This window comes from Mustela nivalis, assembly GCF_964662115.1.
Source record: "Mustela nivalis genome assembly, chromosome: 9".
NCBI classification, from domain to species: domain Eukaryota; kingdom Metazoa; phylum Chordata; class Mammalia; order Carnivora; family Mustelidae; genus Mustela; species Mustela nivalis.
The window spans coordinates 7,661,184-7,688,416 of record NC_139028.1 but is presented as its reverse complement, the minus strand read 5'-3'; the positions used below and the strand labels follow the sequence as shown (position 1 = coordinate 7,688,416).

The following is a 27,233-nucleotide window of genomic DNA, read 5'->3' as shown; positions in this document are numbered from 1 at the left end:
ATCCAGTGACCCCCATACAGCCTCCCCACAACCCCTGGGAGGCCTGGGTGCAGCAGTTGTCCCTGCGGAGGGAACAGAGCTGGGTTTAGACCAGGGTATTGTTGGGGTTAGGGTTAAGAAAGACTTAGGGTCAGGGTTAGGGTTAGACGTCGTTGGGGTCAGGGTTAGCATAAGGCTTAGGGCAGGGGTCAGGTTTAGGGTTAGGTTTATGGTTAGGTTTAGGGTCAGGCTCACTGTAGAGTCAGGGTTAGCGTTACACTCAGAGTCAGAGTCAGGGTCAGTGTTAGGGTGACGGTTAAGTTTAGGGTCAGGTTCACAGTCATGGTCAGAATTAGGGTCAGGTTCAAGTTTTGGTTTGGGGGCAAGGTTCATGTCAGGGTCAGGGTTAGGTATGGGACACGTTTAGTTTCATGGTGAGGGTTAGGTCAGCTTTATGTTTAGGTTCTGTTTTATGAGTAGGTTCAGGATCAGGCTTAGCTTTAGGGTTGCGATTCTGTTCAGAATCACGGATTGTGTCAGAGTTAGGTTTACAGTCAGGGTTACGGTCAGTGTTAAGGTCAAGGCCAGGGTCAGGTTTAAGGTTAAGTACTGACATAGGCAAAGTTCAGAGTTAGGGTAATGATCAGGGTCAGGATTATTGTTAAAGTGGGGTTAAGTTTAGAGTTAGAGGTAGGTTGAGGGTTAAGGTTAGACCGGGTTAGGGTCAGTGTCAGCGATTATGTTCGGGGATAGTTTTAGGGTTAGGTTCAGCGTTAGGTTTCTGTCAGGGCCCGTGTTAGTGTCAGGGTCAGGGTTACGTTTAGGGTTAGAGTTAGGGTCAGGCTCACATTCAATGTCAGTGTAATTGTTAGGGTAGTGTCAGGGTCACTGTTAGGGTAAGAGTTAGGTTTCTGGTCTTCGCCTGGGTCAGGGTCAGGGTGAATTCTAGGGCCAGTGTCAGGTTTACTGTCAGAATCAGGTATTGGTTTAAAGTCCACATTCGGGTCAGCGACTGGTTTATGTAGTGGTCAGTGTTAGGGTCATGGTTAGGTTTAGGCTAGGGCCACGGTCAGGTATAAGGTCAGGGTCCAGTATAGGCAAGTTCAGGGTTAGGGTTATGATCATAGTCAGGTATAGGCTCAGGGTTATTGTTAAAGTTTAGGGTTAGTGTTAGGGTTAGCGTTTGCTTGACGGTTAGCGTTAGAACTTATTAGGATCAGGGTCCGTGGTAGGTTTAGGGGTTACTCTTAAGGTTAGTTTCACCGATAGGATTCGGGGGAGGGCCCGTGTTAGTGTCAGGGTCAGGGTTACATTTAGGGTTAGAGTTAGAGTCAGGCTCACAGTCAGGGTCAAGTTTAGTGTACAGGTCAGGGTCGGAGTCACTGTTAGGTTCAGGGTTAGGTTTATGGTCATGGTCTGGGTCAGGGTCAGGGTGAAGTTTAGCGCCAGTGTCAGGTTTAGGGTCAGGTTCAGGTATTGGTTTAAAGTCCACATTCGGGTCAGGGACAGGATTGTGTAGTGGTCAGTGTTAGTGTCATGGTTAGGATTAGGGTCAGGGTCAGGGTCAGGTGAAGTTCATGTACAGGGTCAGGTTTAGGGTCTGGCTTTGGTTTAGGGTCAATGTTCGGTTCAGTGTCACCGTTAGGTTTTGGCGGTAGGGTTTGGGATTGGGGTTAGGGTTAGAGTTAGAAGTAGGGTTATGGTTAGGGTTAGGGTTAGACAGCGTAAGGTCAGGGTTAGGGTTTGGTTTAGGGTAGGTGTTAATTTTACGGTCAGCGTCAGCGTTAGGTTTAGGTCAGGGTCCGTATTAGGTTCATGGTTAGAGTTACCTTTAGTTTTAGGGTTAGGGTCAGGATCACAGTCACGGTAAGGTTTAGGGTTGGGTCAGGGTTAGGTCAGCATCAGTGTTAGGATTAGGGTCAGGGTCAGGGTCATGGTTAGGAATGAGTCTTGGTTACAGTAATATCAATGTTAGGTTTAGGTTCAGGGTCCACAACAGGTCAGTGTCAGGCTTAGGTTTAGGTTTATGGTTCAGGGCAGGATCACAGTCAGGGTCAGGGTCAGTGTGAGGGCTTGGGTAGGGTTTGGGGCAGGCTCACAGTCAGTGTCAGGGTCAAGGTTAGTGGTTACTGTTGGGGTTAGCCCCGCTCCTGGGTCATGGACCCATCCCTTCAGGGTCTCAAGATAAACCCTGGGCAGAAGCGTGTAGAATCTACAGCTGATCTGACTTAACCAGCCTTAAACTGGGGTGTGAACAGGACTTGCCCACCAGACCTCTAAACCCTCATCAACCTGATCCTGCTTGGGGCATCTCCACCGACGATGGCATGGCCAGCTCCTCTTTACACTCAGACTCACAAAAACCCAGAGGCACACACGCACACACACACGCACAAACACACACACAGACACACACAGACGGGGATGAGACCTAGGGCTACACCCGTGTATCAGAAGGTGTGGGACTCTGACACTGAGCCCCCTGGTGTCCCCTTTTGATTTTATTAGCCACAGGGCCTGAGGCCTTGAGGAAACCTTATATGACATGCCAGGAGGGGATGTGTCTGGCTGGCGAGCTCTCTTCTCCTTGCATCCTCTCGGCTTCAGTACAGCACAAGAACATCTCTCTTCCTTTAGGATGTGCCTAGAAGTGAGCTGGGCACGGCGGTTTTCTCTGTAATGGGATGCCTGGATACATGGGTTCCAATTCCGTTGGGCTCTGTCGTCAGGGAAGTGAGGTCACCACTGCCTCGGGGCTCCTTACCGAATTTCCTGCTGCACCAGAGCTCCCTGAGCCACCGGTCCCGAAGCTGCTCAAGGCTCACACTCCACTCAATGCAGTGCCCATCCAGTAACCCCCATACAGCCTCCCCCCAGCCCCTGGGAGGCCTGGGTGCAGCTGTTGTCCCCGCTGGAGGGAACAGAGCTGGGTTTAGACCAGGGTTGTGTTAGGGTTAGGGTTAAGAAAGTCTTAGGGTCAGAGTTAGGGTTAGACGTCGATGGGGTCAGGGTTAGCGTAAGGCTTAGGGCAGGGGTCAGGGTTAGGGTTCGGGTCATGGTTAGGTTTAGAGTCAGGCTCAAAGTAGGGTCAGGGTTAGCGTTACGCTCAGAGTCCGGTTGGTGTTATGGTGATGGTTAGGTTTAGGGTCAGGTTCAGGGTCATGGTCAGATTTAGGGTCAGTTTCAAGTATGTTTGGGGGCAAGGTTCATGTCAGGGTCAGGGTTAGGTTTGGGACAGGTTTAGTGTCAGCGTCAGCCTTAGGTCAGCTTTATGTTTAGGTTCTGTTTATGAGTAGGTTCAGGTTCAGGGTTAGCTTTAGGGTTACGATTCTGTTCAGAATCACGGATTGGGTCAGAGTTAGGTTTATAGTCAGGGTTTGGGTCAGTGTTAAGGTCAAGGCCAGGGTCAGGTTTAAGGTTAAGGTCTGACATAGGCAATGTTCCGAGTTAGGGTTATGATCAGGGTCAGGGAGAGGTTCAGGGTTATGGTTAAGTGGGGTTAGGGATAGGGTTAGAGGTAGGTTGAGGGTTAGGGTTAGACCAGGTTAGGGTCAGTGTCAGGGATAATGTTAGGGGTTAGTTTTAGGGTTATGTTCAGCGCTAGGTTTCGGGTCAGGGCCCGTGGTAGTGTCAGGGTCTGGGTTACATTTAGGGTTATATTGAGGGTCAGGCTCATAATCAGGATCAGGTTTAGTGTTCAGGTCAGGGTCGGGGTCACTGTTAGGGTCAGAGTTAGGTTTATGGTCTTGGTCTGGGTCATGGTCAGGGTGAAGTTTAGTGCCAGTGTCAGGTTTAGGGTCAGGTTCAGGTATTGATTTAAAGTCCACATTTGGGTCAGGGAAAGGGTTATGTAGTGTTCAGTGTTAGGGTTTGGTTTAGGGTAGGGGTTAGTGTTAGGGTCAGGGTCAGCATTAGGTTTAGGTTCAGGGTCTGTCGAGGGTCATGGTTAGAGTTACCTTTAGGTTTAGGGTTAGTGTCAGGCTCACAGTCACGGTCAGGGGTAGGGTTAAGATCAGGTTTAGGTCAGCGTCAGGGTTAGGATTAGGGTCCGAGTCAGGGTCATGGTTAGGTATGAGTCATGGTTACGGTAATGTCAGAATTATGTTTAGGTTCAGGGTCCATGTCAGGGTCAGTGTCAGGCTTAGGTTTAGGTTTAGGGTTCAGGTCAGGATCACAGTCAGGTTCTGTGTCAGGGTCATGGTCAGGGCTTGGATTAGGGTTTGGGGCAGGCTCACAGTCAGTGTCAGGCTCAGGGTTAGTGGTTACTGTAAGTGTTAGCCCTGCTCCTGGGTCAAGGACCCATCCTTTCAGGGTCTCAGGATCAAACCTGGGCAGAAGGTTGTAGACCCTACACCCGATCCCACTTAAAAAGCCTTAAACAGGGGTTTGAACATGACCAGACATAACCCCTCATCAGCCTGATCCTGCTTGGGACATCTCCACCCACGATGGCTTGGCCAGGTCCTCTTTACACACAGGCACACAGATACCCAAAGGCACCCAAAAACACGCACACACACACAGACACGGGGAGGAAACCTAGGGCTACACCGGTCGATCAGAAGGTGTGGGACACTCTGAGCCCCCTGGTGTCCCCTTTTGATTTTATTAGCCAAAGGGCCTGAGGCCTTGGGGAAACCTGATATGACATGCCAGGGAGGGGACGTGTCTGGCCGGCGAGCTCTCTTCTCCTTGCATCCTCTCGGCTTCAGTTCAGCAGAAGAACATGTCGCTTCCTTTAGGATGTGCCTAGAAATGAGCTGGGCACGGCAGTTTTCTCTGTAATTGGGTGCCTGGATACGTGGGTTCCAATTCCGTTGGGCTCTGTCGTCAGGGAAGTGAGGTCACCACTGCCTCGGGGCTCCTTACCGAACTTCCTGCTGCACCAGAGCTCCCTGAGCTGCTGGTCCCCAAGCTGCTCAAGGTTCAGACTCCACTCAATGCAGTGCCCATCCAGTGACCCCCAGACAGCCTCCCCCCAGCCCCTGGGCCGCCTGAGTGCAGCTGTTGTCCCCGCTGGAGGTAACAGAGCTGGGTTTAGACCAGGGTTGTGTTAGGGTTAGGGTTAAGAAAGTCTTAGGGTCAGAGTTAGGGTTAGACGTCGATGGGGTCAGGGTTAGCGTAAGGCTTAGGGCGGGGGTTAGGGTTAGGGTTCGGGTCATGGTTAGGTTTAGAGTCAGTCTCAAAGTAGGGTCAGGGTTAGCGTTACGCTCAGAGTCAGGGTCAGGGTCCGTGTTAGGGTGACGGTTAGGTTTAGGGTCAGGTTCAGGGTCATGGTCAGATTTAAGGTCAGTTTCAAGTATGTTTAGGGGCAAGTTTCATGTCAGGGTCAGGGTTAGGTTTGGGACAGGTTTAGTGTCAGCGTCAGCCTTAGGTCAGCTTTATGTTTAGGTTCTGTTTATGAGTAGGTTCAGGTTCAAGGTTAGCTTTAGGGTTACGATTCTGTTCAGAATCACGGATTGGGTCAGAGTTAGGTTTACAGTCAGGGTTAGGGTCAGTGTAAAGGTCAAGGCCAGGGTCAGGTTTAAGGCTAAGGTCTGACATAGGCAATGTTCCGATTTAGGGTTATGATCAGGGTTAGGGAGAGGTTCAGGGTTATGGTTAAAGTGGGGTTAGGGATAGGGTTAGAGGTAGGTTGAGGGTTAGGGTTAGACCAGGTTAGGGTCAGTGTCAGGGATAATGTTAGGGGTTAGTTTTAGGGTTATGTTCAGCGCTAGGTTTCGGGTCAGGGCCCGTGGTAGTGTCAGGGTCTGGGTTACATTTAGGGTTATAGTTGGGTCAGGCTCATAGTCAGGGTCAGGTTTAGTGTCGGGGTCACTGTTAGGGTCAGGGTTAGGTTTATGGTCTTGGTCTGGGTCATGGTCAGGGTGAAGTTTAGCGCCAGTGTCAGGTTTAGGGTCAGGTTCAGGTATTGATTTAAAGTCCACAATTTGGTCAGGGAAAGGGTTATGTAGTGTTCAGTGTTAGGGTTTGGTTTAGGGTAGGGGTTAGTGTTAGGGTCAGGGTCAGCGTTAGGTTTAGGTTCAGGGTCCGTCTAGGGTCATGGTTAGAGTTACCTTTAGGTTTAGTTTAGCGTCAGGCTCACAGTCACGGGCAGGTGTAGGGTTAGGGTGAGGGTTCGGTCAGCGTCAGGGTTAGGATTAGGGTCTGGGTCAGGGTCATGGTTAGGTATGAGTCATGGTTACGGTAATGTCAGAATTATGTTTAGGTTCAGGGTCCACATCAGGGTTAGTGTCAGGCTTAGGTTTAGGTTTAGGGTTCAGGTCAGGATCACAGTCAGGTTCTGTGTCAGGGTCATGGTCAGGGCTTGGGTTAGGGTTTGGGGCAGGCTCACAGTCAGTGTCAGGGTCAGGGTTAGTGGTTACTGTTAGTGTTAGCCTTGCTCCTGGGTCAAGGACCCATCCCTTCAGGGTCTCAGGATCAAACCTGGGCAGAAGGGTGTAGACCCTACACCCGATCCCACTTAACCAGCCTTAAACTGGGGTGTGAACATGACTTGCCCACCAGACATCTAACCCCTCATCAGCCTGATCCTGCTTGGGGCATCTCCACCCACGATGGCATGGCCAGGTCCTCTTTACACACAGACACACAGACACCCAGAGGCACACACACATACGCACACACATACACACACAGACGGGGAGGAAACCTAGGGCTACACCGGTCGATCAGTAGGTGTGGGACTCTCTGACTCTGAGCCAACTGGTGTCCCATTTTGATTTTATTAGCCAAAGGACCTGAGGCCTTTGGGAAACCTGATATGACATGCCAGGGAGGGGACGTGTCTGGCCGGCGAGCTCTCTTCTCCTTGCATCCTCTCGGCTTCAGTACAGCAGAAGAACATGTCGCTTCCTTTAGGATGTGCCTAGAAATGAGCTGGGCACGGCGGTTTTCTCTGTAATGGGGTGCCTGGATACGTGGGTTCCAATTCCGTTGGGATCTTTCATCAGGGAAGTGAGGTCACCACTGCCTGGGGGCTCCTTACCGAACTTCCTGCTGCACCAGAGCTCCTTGAGCCGCCGGTCCCCAAGCTGCTCAAGGCTTACACTCCACTCAATGCAGTGCCCATCCAGTGACCCCCAGACAGCCTCCCCACAGCCCCTGGGAGGCCTGGGTGCAGCTGTTGTCCCCGCTGGAGGGAACAGAGCTGGGTTTAGACCAGGGTTGTGTTAGGGTTAGGGTTAAGAAAGTCTTAGGGTCAGGGTTAGTTTTAGATGTCGTTGGGGTCATGGTTAGCGTAAGTATTATGGCAGTGGTCAGGGTTTGGGTTAGGTTTATGGTTAGGTTTTGGGTCAGGCTCATTGTAGAGTCAGGGTTAGCGTTACGCTCAGAGTCAGAGTCAGGGTCAGTGTTAGGGTGACGGTTAGGTTTAGGGTCATTTTCAGGGTCATGGTCAGAATTAGGGTCAGGTTCTAGTTTTGGTTTGGGGGCAAGGTTCATGTCAGGGTCAGGGTTAGGTATGGGACACGTTTAGTTTCAGGGTGAGGGTTAGGTCAGCTTTATGTTTAGGTTCTGTTTTATGAGTAGGTTCAGGTTCAGGCTTAGCTTTAGGGTTGCTATTCTGTTCAGAATCACGGATTGGGTCAGAGTTAGGTTTACAGTGAGGGTTAGGGTCAGTGATAAGGTCTAGGCCAGGGTCAGGTTTAAGGTTAAATACTGACATAGGCAAAGTTCAGAGTTAGGGTTATGATCAGGGTCAGGATTATTGTTAAAGTGGGGTTAAGTTTAGAGTTAGAGGTAGGTTGAGGGTTAGGGTTAGACCGGGTTAGGGTCAGTGTCAGCGATTATGTTAGGGGTTAGTTTTAGGGTTAGGTTCAGCGTTAGGTTTCTGTCAGGGCCCGTGTTAGTGTCAGGGTCAGGGTTACGTTTAGGGTTAGAGTTAGGGTCAGGCTCACATTCAATGTCAGTGTAATTGTTAAGGTAGGGTCAGGGTCACTGTTAGGGTCAGGGTTAGGTTTCTGGTCTTCGCCTGGGTCAGGGTCAGGGTGAATTCTAGGGCCAGTGTCAGGTTTACTGTCAGAATCAGGTATTGGTTTAAGTCCACATTCGGGTCAGCGACTGGTTTATGTAGTGGTCAGAGTTAGGGTCATGGTTAGGTTTAGGCTAGGGCCAGGGTCAGGTATAAGGTCAGGGTCTGGTATAGGCAAGTTCAGGGTTAGGGTTATGATCATAGTCAGGTATAGGCTCAGGGTTATTGTTAAAGTTTAGGGTTAGTGTTAGGGTTAGCGTTTGTTTGACGGTTAGGGTTAGAACTTATTAGGATCAGGGTCCGTGGTAGGTTTAGGGGTTACTCTTAAGGTTAGTTTCACCGATCGGATTCGGGGGAGGGCCCGTGTTAGTGTCAGGGTCAGGGTTACATTTAGGGTTAGAGTTAGGGTCAGGCTCACAGTCAGGGTCAAGTTTAGTGTTCAGGTCAGGGTCGGAGTCACTGTTAGGTTCAGGGTTAGGTTTATGGTCATGGTCTGGGTCAGGGTCAGGGTGAAGTTTAGCGCCAGTGTCAGATTTAGGGTCAGGTTCAGGTATTGGTTTAAAGTCCACATTCGGGTCAGGGACAGGATTGTGTAGTGGTCAGTGTTAGTGTCATGGTTAGGATTAGGGTCAGGGTCAGGTTCAGGTGAAGTTCATGTACAGGGCCAGGTTTAAGTCAGGCTTTGGTTTAGGGTCAATGTTCGGTTCAGTGTCACAGTTAGGTTTTGGCGGTAGGGTTTGGGATTGGGGTTAGGGTTAGAGTTAGAAGTAGGGTTATGGTTAGGGTTAGGGTTAGACAGCGTAAGGTCAGGGTTAGGGTTTGGTTTAGGGTAGGTGTTAGTTTTACGGTCAGCGTCAGCGTTAGGTTTAGGTTCAGGGTCTGTATTAGGGTCATGGTTAGAGTTACCTTTAGGTTTAGGGTTAGGGTCAGGCTCACAGTCACGGTAAGGGTTAGGGTTGGGTCAGGGTTAGGTCAGCATCAGTGTTAGGATTAGGGTCAGGGTCAGGGTCCTGGTTAGGAATGAGTCTTGGTTACAGTAATATCAATGTTAGGTTTAGGTCAGGGTCCACAACAGGTCAGTGTCAGGCTTAGGTTTAGGTTTAGGGTTCAGGGCAGGATCACAGTCAGGGTCAGGGTCAGTGTGAGGGCTTGGGTAGGGTTTGGGGCAGGCTCACAGTCAGTGTCAGGGTCAGGGTTAGTGGTTACTGTTGGGGTTAGCCCCGCTCCTGGGTCATGGACCCATCCCTTCAGGGTCTCACGATAAACCCTGGGCAGAAGTGTGTAGACCCTACAGCCGATCTGACCTAACCAGCCTTAAACTGGGGTGTGAACATGACTTGCCCACCAGACCTCTAAACCCTCATCAACCTGATCCTGCTGGTGGCATCTCCACCGATGATGGCATGGCCAGCTCCTCTTTACACTCAGACTCACAAACACCCAGAGGCACACACGCACACACACACATGCACAAACACACACACACACACACACAGACACACACACAGACGGGGAGTAGACCTAGGGCTACACCCGTGTATCAGAAGGTGTGGGACTCTGATACTGAGCTCCCTGGTGTCACCTTTTTATTTTATTAGCCAAAGGGCCTGAGGCGTTGGGAAACCTGATATGACCTGCCAGGGAGGGGACGTGTCTGGCGCGTGAGCTCTCTTCTCCCTGCATCCTCCTGGCTTCAGTTTAGCAGAGGAACATGTCGCTTCTTTTAGGTTGTGCCTAGAAATGAGCTGGGCAGGGGGTTTTTCTCTGTAATGAGGTGCCTGGATACGTGAGTTCCAATTCCGTTGGGCTCTGTCGTCAGGGAAGCCTAGTCACCACTGCCTGGGCGCTCCACCAGAGCTCCCTGTGTCCCCAGTCCCCAAGCTGCTCAAGGCTCACACTCCACTCAATGCAGTGCCCATCCAGTGACCCCCATACAGCCTCCCCCCAGCCCCTGGGAGGCCTGGGTGCAGCTGTTGTCCCCGCTGGAGGCAACAGAGCTGGGTTTATTATAGGTTAGTGTTAGGGTTAGGCTTAGAAAGACTTAGGATCAGGGTTAGGGTTAGACATCGTTGGGGTCAGGGTTAGCATAAGGCTTAGGGTAGGGGTCAGGGTTAGGGTTAGGTTCATGGTTAGGTTTAGGTTCAGGCTCACAGTAGGATCAGGGTTAGTATTAGGGTCAGATCAGGGTCAGGGTCAGTGTTAAGGTGAAGGTTAGGTTTAGGGTCAGGTTCAGGGTCATGGTCAGATTTAGGGTCAGGTTCAAGTTTTGGTTTGGGGGCAAGGTTCATGTCAGGGTCATGGTTAGGTTTGGGACACGTTTAGTGTCAGGGTTAGGGTCAGGGTCTGGGTTAGGTTCATGGTTATGGTAATGTCAGCTTTATGTTTAGGTTCTGTTTTATGATTAGGTTCTGGATCAGGCTTAGTTTTAGGGTTACGATTCTGTTCAGGATCACGGATTGGGTCAGAGTTAGGGTTATGATCAGGGTAAGGGAGAGGGTCAGGATTATTGTTAAAGTGGGGTTAGGGCTAGGTTTAGAGGTAAGTTGAGGGTTTGGGTTAGACCGGGTTAGGATCATAGTCAGGGATAATGTTAGGGGTTAGTTTTAGGGTTAGGTTCAGCGTCAGGTTTCGGGTCAGGGCCCGTGTCAGTGTCAGGGTCAGGGTTACGTTTAGGGTTAGAGTTAGGGTCAGGCTCACATTCAGTATCAGCGTTATTGTTAGGGTCAGGGTCAGGGTCACTGTTAGGGTCAGGGTAAGATTTCTGGCTTTGCCAGGGTAAGGGTCAGGGTGAAGTCTAGGCACAGTGTCAGGTTTATGGTCAGGATCAGATATTGGTTTAAAGTCCACATTCGGGTCAGCAACAGGGTTATGTAGTGGTCAGTGTTAGGGTCATGGTTAGGTTTAGGGTCAGGGCCAGGGTCAATTTTTGGGTCAGGTTCTGGTATAGGCAAAGTTCAGGGTTAGGCTTATGATTATAGGTTAGGGTCAGCATTATTGTTAAAGTTTAGGGTTAGTGTTAGGGTTAGCATTAGGTTGACGGTTAGGGTTAGAACTTGTTAGGATCAGGGTCTGTGGTAGGGTTAGGGATTAGTGTTAGGGTTAGGTTCGGCGATAGGATTCAGGGTAGGGCCCGTGTTGTTTTCAGGGTCAGGTCTACATTTAGGGTTAGAGTTAGGGTTAGACTCACAGTCAGGGTCTGGTTTATTGTTCAGGTCAGGGTCAGGGTCACTGTTAGGATCAGCCTTAGGTTTATGTTCATCGTCTGAGTCAGGGTCAGGGTGAAGTTTAGCGCCAGTGTCAGGTTTAGGGTCAGGTTCAGGTATTGGTTTAAAGTCCACATTCGGGGCGCCTGGGTGGCTCAGTGGGTTAAGCCACTGCCTTTGGCTCAGGTCATGATCTCAGGGTCCTGGGATCGAGTCCCACATCGGGCTCTCTGCTCAGCAGGGAGCCTGCTTCCTCCTCCCTCTCTCTGCCTGCCTCTCTGCCTACTTGTAATCTCTCTGTCAAATAAATAAATAAAATCTTTAAAAAAAAATAAAGTCTACATTACGTTCAGGGGCAGGATTATGTAGTGGTCAGTATAGTGTCATGGTTAGGATTAGGGTCAGGGTCAGGGTCAGGTGAAGGTCAGGTCCAGGGTCTGGTTTAGGGTCAGGCTTTGGTTTAGGGTCAATGTTCGGTTCAGTGTCACAGTTAGGTTTTGGCTGTAGGGTTTGGGATTGGGGTTAGGGTTAGAGTTAGAAGTAGGGTTATGGTTAGGGTTAGGGTTAGCATAAGGTCAGGGTTAGGGTTCTGTTTAGGGTAGGGGTTAGTGTTATGGTCAGGGTCAGTGTTAGGTTTAGGTTCAGGGTCCGTATTAGGGTCATGGTTAGAGTTACCTTTAGGTTTAGGGTTAGGGTCAGGCTCACAGTCACGGTTAGGTTTAGGGTTAGGGTCAGTGTTAGGTCAGCATCAGGGTTAGGATTAGGGTCAGGGTTAGGGTCACGGTTAGGGATGAGTCATGGTTACGGTAATGTCAGAGTTAGGTTTAGGTTCAGGGTTCACATCAGGGTCAGTGTCAGGCTTAGGTTTAGGTTTAGGTTTCAGATCAGGATCACAGTCAGGGTCAGGTTCCGGGTCGGGTCAGGGCTTGGGTTAGCATTTGGGGCAGGCTCAGAGTCAGTGTCAGGGTCTAGGTTAGTGGTTTCTGTTAGGGTTAGCCCCGCTCCTGGGTCAAGGACCCATCCCTTCAGGGTCTCAGGATCAAACCTGGGCAGAAGAGTGTAGACTCTCCACCCCATCCCACTTAACCAGCCTTAAACTGGGGTGTGAACATGACTTGCCCACCAGACGTCTAGCCCCTCATCAGCCTGATCCTGCTTGGGGCATCTCCATCCACGATGGCATGGCCAGGTCCTCTTTACATACAGAAACACAGACACAAAGAGGCACACACGCACACACACACACACACACACACACACACACACACACACACACAGGAATACTATGCAGCCATCAAAAATGAAATCTAGCCTTTTGCAATGACTTGGATGGAACTAGAGGTTATTATGCTATGGGAAGTAATTCAATCAGAGAAAGGCAATTATCATATGATCTGTCTGATATGACGAATTTGAAAGGCAGGGTAGGGGGTCATGGGAGGTAGGGAGGGAAAAAATGAAACAAGATGGGATGGGGAGAGAGACAAACCATAACAGACTTAATCTCACAAAACAAACTGAGGTTTGCGGGGATGGAGCGGGTATGGAGAGGGTGGCTGGGTTATGAACATTGGGGAGGTTATGTGATACGGTGAGTTCTGTGAAATGTGTAACACAGATGAATCACAGACCTGCACCCTTGGGGCAAATAATACATTATATGTTAATTTTAAAAAATTTCACCTGTGCTTTATGCAGTCTGGAGGAGGATGGGCACACATATAAACCCATATAGTGATTAGTCCACCTGACACCAATAGGACCAATCAGAGTCTCCCTGGGATTGATATGTAAATGACAGGAAGACGAGGTTCTCTCTTTAGGCGAGTGACTGGCCTTGCTGGATGGGATTCAGGAGCTGGCCATGGCCATCTTCCTGGACACTTGAAGAGTGTGACCAGAGAAGAAAGCAGCCATATGGAGACGAGTAAACATGAGACATGGACAAATAGAAAACTGTTTTGCCGGTTTCCAGTCCCTGTTCTTGATTCTGAAATTTTAGTTCTGCAGCTCTTCTTTTGATTTTTTAAAAAGATTTTTTTTATTTATCTGACAGAGATCACAAGTAGGCAGAGAGGCAAGCAGAGAGAAAATAGGAAGCAGGCTCCCTGCAGAGCAGAGAGCCTGATGTGGGGCTCGATCCCAGGACCCTGGGATCATGACCTGAGCCGAAGGCAGAGGCTTAACCCACTGAGCCACCCAGGTGCCCCATCTTCTTTTGGATTTTTATGAACTTCTGTGGTATCCATCCCTACAGGAACCTGGACATTCCTTTGTTTTTTGTTTGTTTGCTTGCTTTTCCCTTTTGGTTCCTCCAGTTTTCTTTGGATTGCTGCCACTTGCAAGCAAAGGGTCTTGTAAAAATACCACACCAAGGAAATTCACACGTCCTTAGGAGCTATTGAGTAAATTCCTGTAGGGGAAGGACACAGTGAGATGCACATTTTAGAGTGATCATCTTAGAATAAGTTTAGAGGATGAATTGGTATGAGGAGGGGAGGGAAAGGGGCATATTCCTGAAGATGAGATGACAGGTTGGAAGGCCGTTATGGTCATTCTGGCAAAGTATGGTGAGTGCCTGAAACAGAAGAGAAAAGGTGGCCGAGGAAAGATTAAACTTACACAAGGTGAGAAGACTAATGAGACTTTATGAAATCTGAGTTTGTGAAATCGGATATTGCTAGGCTTTTAGCACACTTACTTTGGGATCTAATCTTCAAAAATATTTAAATATCTCTGGTGGTGACAACACCATCGTCTTTCCAGTGATTAAGAACTCTGAAATCTTAATCTGGCCTGGGCTGTAGAATGTCAGCTGCGGCTTGAGCACAACAAAAAGCCGTTGAAGGGTTTTACACTGGTGGGTGGAGGGTGGTCATGGGATTCCTTTTGCATTTTTAAAATGTCATTTTTGGCTGCTGTGTAAAGAATGGATAGAGAAAAGGCAAAAATAGTAACAAATCATTCTCTAATATTTACGGAACATCTACTATGTGTCAGGTACTGTTCTAAACCCTAAAAACAGAATAGTTAACAAGAGACAAAATAAATTTGATGTCCTCTTGGAGTTTTCATTTTAGTTGTTGAGTGAGAAATGAAGCAAATAAATATACATACATATCAGGGGTTGATGTGGGGTAGGAAGGAAACTAAGCTGAGTGAGTGGACATGGGGTGTGGAGTTTAGGGGAGCAGGTTGGTATTTTCTATGGGACTGTGTCAGGGAAGTCTCCCTCATTTGAGGAAAGACTTGGAGGAAATTAAGGAATGAGCAGTTGTGCTGTTTGGTGAAGAGCATCCCACACAAAGCAAACAGTAAGCCCAAGGTGGGAGCACATCTGGTGTGTTTAAAGAATGACACGGCAACCAGTAATGCTGGGCAAAAAATGAGCAAGATGGCAAGTGGTAGTGAAAGACCCTGGAGCCGCACCCAAGAATCAAACAGCACGCCTCCACTGGATGCAAATTGCAAGAGGTTTATTGGTTACACAGGCGCCTGCGGATGCATCAGCCTTTGTAGGCTGAGCGTGCCGGGCTAAGTTGGGGAGCAGATTATATAGGGCAGGGTTGGGGTGGCGGGAAGCAAGCTTACAGAAGCAGATGCATGGTTACAGGGATCTGATTGGTTAATTAGTCAGGCGTTGGGTTTAAGGCAAGGACACAGCCGTTTGTTCTGGCGGGCCTTGCCTCAGCACTCTGGAAAGTCCCAGGTACACTCTATTCCTCATTTGTCTTTTCTTTTGACAGACCAGGTGATCAGAGACAATAGACATCCTGGTATGTGTTGCCATCGGCTATGGGGACAATCAAGCCTTGAGCAAGGGGAGAGGGGATGCTGTGGGGACATCAGGTTACTTAAACAAGCCTTTAGCAAGGGGAGAGTGGTCTTTCAGTAGGAGGTAGGTAAGGAAGGTAGTGGGGTCAGATCACATAAAGTATTCAAGGCCATTGTAAAGATTTGCCTTTAACTTTGTGCCAGATGAGAAGAGCTTGGACGGTTTTGAAGAGGCTTGACTTGATTTAGATTAGAAAAGGATCGGGGCGCCTGGGTGGCTCAGTGGGTTAAGCCTCTGCCTTCAGCTCAGGTCATGGTCTCGGGGTCCTGGCATCGAGCCCCGCATTGGGCTCTCTGCTCATCAGGGAGCCTTATTCTCCCTTTCCCACTGCCTGCCTCTCTGCCTACATGGATCTCTCTCTCTCTCGCTCTGTCAAATAAATAAATAAAATCTTAAAGAGAAAAGAAAAGAATCACTCAGGCTGCTGTGTGCAGAACGGACTTGTGGGGTTGTGGGGTGGGGATGCTACTTGCATTAATGTAGACTGAGATTTCTATACTGCTGACATTTGGGGCCACATTAATTTTTGTTATGGGGAGCTGTCCTGTGCACTGACCACTAGATCGCAGGAGCGCCCTTTCCCACTCTCAAGTTGTGACAACGAAAAGTGTGTCCAGACCCTGTCAAAATCCCCTGGGGGGGAGCAGGTACACAAAACTCTCCTGGTTGAGGACCACTGATTTGGGTGAGAAGGGGTATTGGCCCAGACCAGAGCAGTAGATGCAGGGGTGGGGAGAAGGGGGGGAGATTCTGGGTGTATATTGAAGACAAAACATGCAGGATTTGTAAATATATTAAGTGTGGAGTGTGCGGAAAAGACAAGAGTTGGGATGATTTTACAATTTTGGGGGCCCGAGGCCCTGGAACAGTGACATTACCACTTGCTAAGATGGGAAAGACGATGGGAGAAGCAAGTTTGATGGGCAACAGGTGTTTGGTTCTGGGGATGGTGGCTGAATCCACATGGGGATGCCCAACCAGCAGCTGAACACACGAGTCTGGCATTCATGGGTGAGGTCCAGGCTGGAGGCACAAATATGAGCACCGTTAGGACATAGGGTTCAAGCTCTGAGAAGAAGTGGGCTTACCTACGCAGTGAGTATGGACAGAGGTGTGTTTGGCAACATGATAAGGCAGCTTCACGATATCTGTCCCCTGGTATTTGTCCTGTGAGTATGGATGGGAGTGTGTATGGGACTTAGGACTTGCTTTTAACCAGTAGAATTTGGCAAGGTAAGAAGATGTCACTATTATGATCTCATTATATTAAATCAGACTGTTTTACTGATTGGAGTGAGAGGCTGTCCTGGACTTGAAGAAGCAAAGAGCCAAGTTCAGAATCACCTGTGGAGATTGGCAGGAAACCGCAAGCAGCCTCTGGGGGCTGAGGATGGTTTCCAGTTAACAGCCTGGAGAATCTCCCTGGCCCGCCCCAGCATGGGCTGCCCCCCAAATCACACAGCTACAAGGAAATGAGTTCTTCCAACAACCCGAGTGAGTTTGGAAGCAGAGCCTTCCCTAGTGGAACCTGCAGGTGAGAACACAGCTTGGTGGGCGCCTTCTCTCCTCTTTTGAGTGAGACCCAGAGCCAAGGACCCTGGTTAAGCTTTGTCTGGCCTCCTGACAGCTAGAGATGGTAGGATAGTAAACTGAGCTGTTTAAAGTTACTAAACTTGTTATTATTTGTTATGAAGTAACTATTAAAAACAAAACAAGAGGCCCAAAATGGAGTTGCTTATGCTAAGCCCCATGTCCCCCAAACCAGACTTAATTATGATTTCAGCTGTCCCAGAAATGGAATCTGAGCCCAGGCAAGCAGACACCACCTGATCCCCACTCCCTCAGACCCCTGCCATCCCCAGAAGCCAAGTCACCTGGCCATAACCAACCTGCCTTGTTTGCCCGACGTGACTTCCTTGCTCCTCCTCTCTTCTGCCTATAAAAGTCTTTCATTTTGTACTGCTCCTCCGAGCTCCTTTCAGTCTGCAAGCAGGATTCTGCCCATTTCGTGAATCATTGAATAAAGCCAATAGGTTCTTTAATATGTACTCAGCTGAATTTTTTTTTAACACAACAGAAAACTCAAGCAGAAGGTCCGAGTCCCAGAGCACAGAACTGATGTCTAAAGGTCAGGAAGCTCAACAAAACCCAGCCAGGAAAGGAGCCATCATCACTGACCAGTGTGGAAGAGGAAGGGAGAGCCAACATCACGATGAAAAAGATAGAATATTTCCAGAGAAGTGGAGGGAGTTCCTTGTCTATAGGACTGACAGGTTGAGTCATTTGGATCTGAAAGTTAATCATTGGATTTGGCAACTTGGCAGTGATTAGCTATCTTGTAAAATATCTGTGTAGGTGTAGTCGTGGGACCAATGACTGTTAATAGTGTCTGAAGTGCAAAAAAAAATTCAGGGTTTGGATTGAAATGGGAGCAGCGGATATAAAGAGCAGTGAGCAAGTCTGACTTCTGTTTTGGAGGTCAAATCAGTTGGTTTTGCTGATGGATTAGATACGAGAAAAGGGAAAGGGGAAATTTATCCCAGGGGCTGAGGCTTTAGCCAGTAGGAGGTGGGGATGCTGTTTACTAAGATGGGGAGACCGGGACAGGAGCAGGTGAGGAGGGAGCAGGATAGAAATCATGGTGAAAATAAGACTCCTGTTACATATTCATGGAGAAATATGCTGCAGACAGCTGGCCATGTGATTCTCAGCTCCAAGGGCGGATTAGGATTAAAGACGTTAACTTCAGAGCCTTCAGCTTCTACAAAGAACTTAAATCAATGATGCTGAATGGAATCGGCCAAAGCAGTGGTTTTAAAACTGGGGCTGGGAGGCAAGTAGTTTTGCTCCCAGGGCCGATTGAACAATATCTGGCTACATTTTTGGTGCTCACGACTTGGGGGGGGGGTGCTGCTGGAATCTAGTGGCTAGAGACCAGAGATGCTGCTAACTGTCCTGCAGGGCACAGGACAGCCCCACAGCAGAGAATCACCCACCAGGTATCAATAGTGCTAGGTTGCGAAAGCCTGATGGAGGGAGAGAGAGCGAGAGCGAACGCATAGCTACAGAAGACCCAGAATCAAGCTCTTCAAAGGGGCAGAGATGAAATAGAGAAGCAAATTGAGAATACAGGTCCAGGATGGTAGGAAGAGAAACCATGTGATTAAGAGGGCACTAAGGAAGCGGGAACCTAGAGACCGAGTACATCCACGTTTGCTAGTGATAGGCGTGTATGGTGCATGGACCGCCTATGAGAATTCACACACCTTGCACATTTTTAAGTGGACATCTGAAACTTTTTAATCATAAACTTTTCATCACAATATATGTATATTTTATTAACTAGGTGTTGAAAATATTAAACATTTAAAAAATGAGATAGAGGGCACCTGGTTGGCTCAGTCACTAAGCAGCTGCCTTTGGCTCAGGTCATGATCCCAGGGGCCTGGGATGAAGGCCCATGTTCCTGATCAGCAGGAAGCCTGCTTCTCCCTCCCCCGCTCTCCCTACTTGTGTTCTGTGTGTGTGTCTACCAAATAAATAAATAAATCTTTAAAAAGAAAATGAGATAGGAAAAAATTGACTTCATTGGAATAACATTTGCCTGCTACAAGTTGATTTTTTTTTTTTTTAAAGCAGAACAGTCTCATTTTCTGTTATTTTATTTCCCAAACCACACTGGAATGGAATGAAACCATTAAAATCCTTACTTGTGCTTTTTTCTATTATGTCCCTAAAAATATGTAGTTTAATTTAAATATGAAGGAATGAGTGTCACTAACCAAAACTGATTGTTATTCTGATGTCAGAGCACTTCCGACATCTGCCCTAATCCCCTTTCCGATGTTAACCTTTACCCTTAATAAGGAGAGGAAGCTCTAAAGGCGGAGCCTCAGGACTGCCCACAGAAGGGCATTATTTGAAACAAAACTGGTATTTCAACTTTGGTATCAGCCCAAGTACTACACTCTTACACTCTAATAAGATCTGAGAGGAGTGTCTTGATCTTCCAGGAAGGAGAGGAGTATCCTGATATCAGACCCAAGAATGGGCATATCACCTATCCTACAGAGCACACATGGAGTTTGGATCTGGAAATGGACTCCCTTAAAATGATCTGCACATAAGGATTCTTTATAGAGATTTTTCAACTACCCTTGGAGACATGGTACCCTACACCCACAGGTGTAGACAAATATTTTACAAGCTATGCTGGGAATGAGGTGGGGAGAGAAATATGGAGGTTGTTATAGGAAGGTAGAAGGTTAAAGGAAGTCTTTGTTTTGGGTTTTTTCCTTTTGTTTTTAAGAAAAAGGTCATTTGTCTTCTGATTGGAAGGATCCATTGGAACAAGAACTTGATATTGACCCTGGGAATGGAGTCCTGGAGAGGGCTGGAGGGAACAAATCCCAGGCACAAGGAAGAACAAACCCCAGCTGGGGATGTCTGCTCTTCTCAATAAACCTGCTCTGTCTTCAACTCTTTCTGTGTTTCTTGTACATTTCTCCAATTACCATGTAAATTCCATGATGCCAGGGACTTTTCTGTGTCGTTCGCCACAGATTTACAAACACTCAGGGCAGTGTGTAGCACACAGTAGGTACTGACTAAATATTTGTTGAGTAAATGTCTAAAAACAAATTAAAAATGGATACAAATGTAGGTATAGATTTGAGTGGGTGGTGGTAAGATAAGGGAATTCCTGCACAAGGGGCTTTTATTTTCTTGAAGTGTGACACTAGTAATGAAGTTTTGGAACACAGGTGAGGTTTGGTGGGGTGAGGTCCAGAGCCGATGACCAAGAAAGGATTCTTGAGACGGCTTAGGTGCAAATGGTGGTTTTATTAAAACACAGGGACAGGACCCAGGAGCAGAAAGAGCTGCTCAGACAGAGGCATGGTTGACTGGGAGCTGAGGAAGGTGAGGACAAAGGGGGTGTCCAGAAGGACTGTCATATGCTAAAGAAGAATTTCAGGATAAGGGAGACCTGGTTATTGTCAAGTCAAGGCTGTTTTTGCCTCTAATGAGGGAAAGCATGAAGACAGTCGGGAGTTTCCTGGAGATATGTTACATTCCTCCTATCACACATCCTTGTCAGTGGGCTTTGGGCTTAGAAGAAATTCAGTTTTATTACACTTCCCTCCCCCTTAGCCTCCCTCAATTTTATGGAGGGGAAGGTGATGTTAGGGCTTCCGGAAACTGAGGGATGGGTCTCTGGAAGTCAGGCTATTGATGAGAAAGCTTCTTCCTTCCTTGTAAGTCGCTAGGACATTTGTAGATGGAGGGAGACTCCTGTCCTGCAGGACTGGGATCTCTATCAGTTAAGCATCGTTTTTCCTTTAGGGCAGCCAGGAGTGCATGAGGAATGTTACACATATGGCATGGGGAGAGGGTGTAGGGCGCCAGCTTCTGCTTTGTCCTCAGCTTGCCTTCTGCTCCCTCATCCCTAGGACAGGAGCTGGGAGTGAGGTGACATAGTTCAGAAGAGGTGGGGGTAGGGATTGTTGAGGCAAGTCTTGAAGGTGTGAAACGGTCACCCATTAGAGGGAAAGCAAACTCACCGGAGAGACAAGGGAGTTTGAAGCCAGAGTTGAGTATCCACTGGAGAATTGTGGTCAAGTGTTTTAAAGTACAGCAGGTTGGCTCAGCTGTATGATTCCTTCCTGGTTTCTGGTGCATGCCGCTGGCATTGGTAGAATCATTTCTAAAGAAACAAAACAAAAGAGTATAAGCCGTTCTTTCAGAAATGATGATGAATCAAATTTTGAACATGCTGGGTTTTGAGGCACAGGTGGGACATCAGTGAAATAGCATGAGTAGGTAGTCAGTTACACAGGCCTGGTGGGTAGGAAAGAAACAGATGTTCATGTATCAGTGGGAGAGATGTTGGCTAGGGAATGGGAGCTGAAACCAAGGGCACAGTTGATATCACTACAAGAGAGGGTAGCTTGGAAGAGAAAGGTTAACTGAACCCCCGGGGAAACCCTGATGGGAAAGTCACATGCATTTCTCAGGCATGCCAATATTGACACATATTATTGTAACTTCTGGAGGCCAGAAGCCATGGCTTTGAGACTCATTCATTCTCTGCCTCTGGCATAGCATGGGCCACATTGAAGGTAATTCTAAAATTCATTCCGATTTGATTTCATTGCACTTTTCATTTACTAGAATCTTGTCATGGTTTGCTAGTGTATCATTTTCTCGAAAAGATTAAATAAGGACCATTTTACAAATATGAGATGAATGCCTGAAGGGATTTTGTTTAATTCATTCATTAGCTCGGGAACCACTAAGATGTTACCACCATTTCAAGCAAAAATCTCCAGGCAGACACATATACAATCAGTAATACTTAAACGAATTTGCTTTGATAGATGCAAATAGATATGCAAATATAATGCAAATGGTTGCAAAACTGCCTTCTACCAAAGGAAAGGGGGTCAACTGTACTTCCAGTGGACAAAATTCATTTACATATAGCTAGACAAGATCATCTGCATCCACATCAATTATGTACAATCTATAGAGTTGCAAAATAGCTCAAAGACAAGAAAGGCACAGAATTGGTCAGCCCAGAAGGTTACATGAGACAACACCTGTTTTCCCTTGGAAGACACTATAATCTTTTAGGTTCATTTCAATGTCTTTCGTGATTTTGCCTATGCTTTAAAAAAAAAAAAGTTACCCTTATTCTTATTAGTTTGAAAAAAAAAACTAATAAAATACTAGTCTGTTATAAAATACACATGGAAGAATGTTCTGGCACTATCATACCCAATTTGGGGTACTAACTGATTAGGAAGATGAGGCAGAATTTGGGAGCCCCTAGAATGAGTCTGTTTCCGGTTGGAATGGGAAATATTTAAGAATCAAATTAAATGATCTCAAATCCACTCTGGAATGAAACAGGTTATAAGGAAAATACAGAAGGTGTTGAAATGGACCTGTTGGCTCATTGTGAGCTTTCCTGGTCGAATGGAGACCTCTACCATGCTGCTTGTCCTCCATGTCCCACCCGTCCCATACCTGCTATCCTGGCACCAAAGGGCCACCAGACTTTAGGCTCAGTCTGCAGTTCCAAATGGAAACCCTCTGGTCCCACAGTAATGGACAGGATGACTCTGGTTGCTGGTGGAAGCGTCAGCTGCTTTAGTCCAACAGTTCAAGAGAGGATCAGAAGAGCATAAGGACGATATTGGAAAAAAATGCTTGGATGAATTTCCAGAACACAATATTTCTCTTTGCAATTTTTGAGTGTTCTGTAGCCAACCTGCCAAAAAAATGTGAAAACTATAAATAGAGAGGAGTGGGAAGGAGAAATGAGGACCTGTCACAGTGCCAGCAAAAATAAGGAACTGATAATCTTCCAGAGATTCAGAGTCAAAGGGGGTTAATATTTACTTAGAAAAGAAGTCGTGGGCACAAGTTCTAGGATGAAATGAAGGCAAGAGAGGGAAGTTATGGAATCGAGAGAGAGAGAGAGACTTGAAGATTAAAAAAAGACAACTTAAAGTCTCATTCCTCATTAAGGAAAGTACATATCAGACAAGAGGGAAGAGACTGGGATATAGTTGATCGCCGATTGTGTCTGGCTCTGATTAGAAGCTTTGTATCCACTTATTAATTTAATCTTCCAGCCTGTTTCCTGGATTCCAGCTTCTATTTCCTATGAAATAGGTACCATCACCAAAGACGAGAGTCAAACATGTAACAGTAGTCAAATCTTTAACAGCGTGGACCACTAACTAACCAAAAGCTGGCCCGGGGACCCCTGCAGAGTCAAGTGTTACACGCCCAGTGCCTGGACCGTGAGGCCATGGTAGGAATCTTGGGAAGGGTTTAGGGTAGGGAGACACACAGCAGGTTCTGGCCAGAGGCTAGTCACCAAACTTTGTGTGGCTGAAGGGGTGTGTACCAGCTGAATGTCAGCTCCCAGATGAAACTGAGGGAAATGTCCTTTGGGAAGGTTTCCGCTGACTCTCTGCCTTTCCTTCATACTCCCCAGGGTGTTCCATTAGCATTTGGGGTCTGGGGTCTTGCCTGTTGCTCCTGGCCTTGGTGGGCTATGCCACTGCCACAGCCAGGGCTCCAAGTGGCAGTGCACTGTATGGGGTCTTGACTGTTCCCTCCTTACTCTCGGAAGGAGAACAGGCAGCAGGGATTTTCATTCTTTGTTGGCACCTACTCTCTTCAGCAACCCCAAGATCAGTACCCCAGGCTGCACAAGCTCAGGCTCATGTCTTTACCAAAGGCCGGCAATAATTTCAGAAAGGAATGACAACGAAGGTAAAAAACAGTTCAACTACTCGCTCATCTGGACTTCTAGGGCAGGTGGGGTTCCCAGACAACTTTGTTGCATCGGTCTGGCACCCTTGCCCCCCTCTCGGTGCCTTGGTGATGAGTGTGGGCCTTGCTGTTTGTGCTGCCCGAATTTGCCCTTGTCGCTTATTAGCACTGTGGCCCTAAAAGTCTGAGAGGCTAAAAGTCATGCCTCTCAGAGCCAATCGGAATAGCTCATTAGACCTATTGATTCTGGCATAGTGGGCCTGTGCGGAAATCTCTCTTCTTCATCCCTCCTCCTTCTCAGTCTTCCCCTCCTCCACCTGTTCCTCCTCCTTCTTTGATGTGTAAACCAAGGTATTTGGGGAGCAGGGAATGATGTGATGTTTGGGATTTACTTTAAAATATATTCCAAACCTCCCCCCTCCCCAAAAGAAAAAATACAGCCACTTCGGGGGCAGTAGAAGGAGGAGGGCCTATGAAACAGTTGGGGAAGCAGAGTGATAAGTACTCAGAAGGGCTGGGATCCTTCTGCTCTACACATTTTGGTGTATGCTTGAGAATTTTCATAATAAGAGTAAACAAACAAAGACCAAATAATGAGGCTTTCATTCCCTATATCCAAATGACCACAACAGGGCATAGAATGCACTTTCATAGTTGTTCCCCTGGCAATTTATTCTGATTCTCCAAATAAGATTCCAGCTCTCATCCTACCAGTCATAGTCTCTGGATATTGACTGGGAACGTTTTCCTCAACAAGGCCTTGCCAGGCCCACTGCTAGGGAATGTATTGTTTCAGATTCTGTACTCAGGTTTTAAAGATTATTTATTTATTTATTTATTTATCAGAGGAGGGGGAGAGCGAGCACAGGCAGACAGAATGGCAGGCAGAGGCAGAGGGAGAAGCAGGCTCCCTGCCGAGCAAGGAGCCCTTGTGGGACTCTATCCGAGGACGCTGGGATCATGACCTGAGCCGAAGGCAGCTGCTTAACCAACTGAGCCACCCAGGCATCCCTGTACTCACGTTTTAAAAAAAGTGACCAGTTTCCCGTTTGGAGTGACTCGAATGCAAGACTCACTGTAAGCCATTGTCTTGCTGTGTCCCATCCCTTTCTAAGGACTGCTTGTGCTATCTCTGGGAGATCACAGCATTGGGAGGGGCAGCCCAGGCCTGGGCTATTAAAGCAAAGCTGCAGCCTGAAGGGCTCGCGTGAGATCTGTGGTTTGAGCTGTCAGAGTCTCACGGAGAAAAAAAAGAGAAATGAATCATCATTTGACCATGACATTCCCACTAAAGGGGAGGACAGTGGGAGAAAGAGCAAGGGAAGAGGAAAGAAAAATCTCAAAATAAATGTGGGGTGGATGGCAGGAGGAGGAGGGGGTCTCGGAAATTGGGGGCAGGTGTGGCGATCGAACCAACTCTAGCCACAAACACACGATTCCGCCCATTCTAGAGCGGACTGGACATAAACATGCTCCCACATCTACTTGTCGGCTGCGTTTTGACGGCCGGTGGCAAGGTGACTCTTTAAGAGCTCTGAGAACCCAAACTTGTGGCCTCCCCGCAGCTGAGCCGAAGTGGAGCTGGGAACTGCCCAGAGGACACGAGGCTGCCAGCTGACCACCTTCCTCCCTACAGATCGCTGGAGCCAAGCTCGGCGGGGGAGAAGCCACGCTCGCGAGTGGGTGCCGGGGCTAAGGGCGGAAGCCGGGTTCCCACAGAGGCCTCCTCAGCCAGGCGGCTGCAGGGGCGGCGCACGGGGACCAGAGGCCTGACACCGGGACGCGCCCCCCACTCTGGACAACCCGCCGCAGAAGTAAAGTGCCAGCATCCCGCCACGGCTATGCTTCCTGCGGGACAATCAAGGGAGAAGGTCCTGGAAGAGGCTCGCAGGTCGATTTTCCGAGGGAAAGGGCGAGGTGTGGAGGGAGCGCCCCTGACCTCCCCGCCCTCCCCTCTCCTGCTCACCCCGCATCACCAGCGGCGGGGCTGCTCCGCAGAAACTTACGCGAGGTTGTAGTGTCGCCCTCCGCCGCATGGGGGCAGCATCACCTGCTGGCTCGGAGGCGGCGGTCGGCACCCCTCTCTTGGCGGAGGCAGGCGGAGGCGGGCCTGCGGAGTCCTCTTTCATTGGCCACGGCGCAGACGCTGCCATGTTGGAGGAAGCAGTGCCTTCTGTACGGTGGAAACGCCGTGGCTTCACCAGTAGCGTCGGGGAGCGCAGCCTCCTGCCTTTCCTCCTCGCTCGAGTTTCGGTGCTGAGAGGCGGCGGCCGGCGGGATGGAGAGAAGTAGGATGAACCTGCCCAAGGGGCCGGACACGCTCTGCTTCGACAAGGACGAATTCATGAAGGTGCGCGCCTGGGCTCTGCTCCCCGGAGCCGGGCCGTGGGTGGCCTGCCCTCCTTGGCCCTCCGGGGCCTCTCCTCGGGCTTCTCCTGCGGGCTTCCTGGGCCGTCCCCGCCCCGGACGGGTCCTCGGCAGGGACCTCACTGCACTTCACAGTGAGTCTCTTGGCCTCGGGTGGGCTAGGTGCAGCCTGGAGAAAACACTCCTGTGAAATCGTGCACATTGAATGAAAAGGCCTGAAAGTTCAGGGCAAATGGTTTTGAGCTAAACGTAAAAGCCCCGGACCCGTAGGACCCGCCTCTGGTACCGTGCGGCACAGTCAGACCGCCGCTCCCCTGGCCTGACAGAAGCCTCCCAGTGCCTTGTGCCTAGAAGCTGAGCGACTGTGCGTTGAACACATCTCTGAACACACGTACTTACCAGGAGTTGGGTCAAAAAGGCACTTAACCTAACGTTATGCCTGACTTTCGTCTTAAGCTCCCGGAATGAGAAATCTGAAAGACTGTACTGTCCTTACTGGTTCTGGTCCAGTACTACAAAGCATACCAAGCTCCTTTTCTAAAGTTGCCCTACTTCTCTTGGTGAGGTCAGCCTGAAGCTGGCAGCAGATAACTGTAGGACATAAACTTACAGAATAGAAATTTAAACTGAAAAGACTTTACTGACAGGAAAGGTTCATCAGACATAGCCTTGAAAATGTCCCAAGGTTTGAATCAGAGCCAGGAGGAGCTTTATCTCTTTTCTGTATCCCTCTGGGTCTGTACTTAAACTATCAAAACGTATATGTTTAATTTCTAAGGATTGGGATTTAGTAGCTGGTTTCAGTGTTAAAAAGTTTTGGCTCTGTAGGTACCTAAAATTCTGAAAAGAGTTTGAATTTCTTACTTTTTTATGGCTTCAAGTCATAATATGTTTTTTTCTTTTTTGGGTTAACCAGCTAGTTCCTTTTCGATACTTGCATTCAGATCACATCTCCCAAACTCCCAAAAGTGCTTATGTCTGGATCCTCTGCGGTGTAGCCATATCATTTTTAATATGTAGGGATGCCTAGACCAAGGTATATTGTACTCTTGTTCTTGTATGGTGATGTTAAGCCACTGTAATAAAAGGTGTAAATTGAATGGAGTGTCTGAAGGAGAGCACAGAGTGAATTCTCGGATCCAGAAACCTTTTGTTAACGAAGGACACGTGATGAGGAGAGAGGTCATTGGAAGAAGAAAAGGCACACACACAGACTTAAAGAATCTCAAAGCACGGAAGTCTCTTTAGCTTGTCTGTCTTTGGACTTCGTCAGGCTTTCTTTGGGCCTAACACTAGCATTTTCTCGTACTTCCTCGCCCCGCCATCTTTCTCACTCTGAGCTGACAGAATGCCTTTGGTCAAAGCAGCTTCGGAAAATAGAAATCTCAAAATAGCAGTTCTAAAGTAGGACTTAGAGGTAGGAAGAGAGCAAACTGGGAAAGTGGCTAGAATGCCAGCAATTCCATATTCTTTCAAGGCTCTGACATTTCTGAATATAATGTACAATTTGTAGTGTTAATGAACGTGACCCCTTCATACATAGAAGGAAAATACATGGAACAGCTGTTCTGTGGAAAGTGGTATTGAT

General features: G+C 48.3%; 1 protein-coding gene and 2 long non-coding RNA genes across 19 annotated transcripts in view; 2 read left to right on the top strand and 1 right to left on the bottom strand.

Moving 5' to 3' along the window:
• Positions 1-16,373: 16,373 nt before the first annotated feature.
• LOC309873353 lies at positions 16,374-19,467 on the top strand. Its single transcript, XR_014316307.1, has 3 exons — positions 16,374-16,523; positions 19,003-19,174; positions 19,299-19,467. It is a non-coding gene; the product is annotated as an uncharacterized lncRNA (long non-coding RNA).
• Positions 19,468-19,811: 344 nt separating this feature from the next.
• LOC309841120 overlaps positions 19,812-27,233 on the bottom strand; it is a 209,377-nt gene continuing 201,955 nt past the window's right edge. The window contains exons 1-3 of one of the 4 annotated variants that reach the window (XR_014298950.1): positions 25,245-25,826; positions 22,019-22,262; positions 19,812-20,693 (exon numbers count right to left, since the gene is read on the bottom strand). This is a non-coding gene — a long non-coding RNA (uncharacterized lncRNA). Of the gene's footprint in view, positions 20,694-22,018; positions 22,263-25,244; positions 25,827-27,233 lie in introns of those variants that run through there. The other 3 variants (XR_014298951.1, XR_014298948.1, XR_014298949.1) reach the window with 3 other exon arrangements.
• The window catches only part of LOC309841112 (conserved oligomeric Golgi complex subunit 2-like), a 680,432-nt gene continuing 678,627 nt past the window's right edge, over positions 25,429-27,233 (top strand). For 5 of the 14 annotated variants that reach the window (XR_014298931.1, XR_014298933.1, XR_014298934.1 and 2 more), the window contains exon 1: positions 25,662-25,779. Coding sequence is in view for 1 of the 14 variants with exons in the window: in XM_082684012.1 (XP_082540138.1) it covers positions 25,557-25,628 (72 nt within the window). In the remaining 13 variants the exon portion in view is untranslated. Of the gene's footprint in view, positions 25,780-27,233 lie in introns of all 14 variants that reach the window. The other 9 variants (XR_014298930.1, XR_014298938.1, XR_014298940.1 and 6 more) reach the window with 7 other exon arrangements.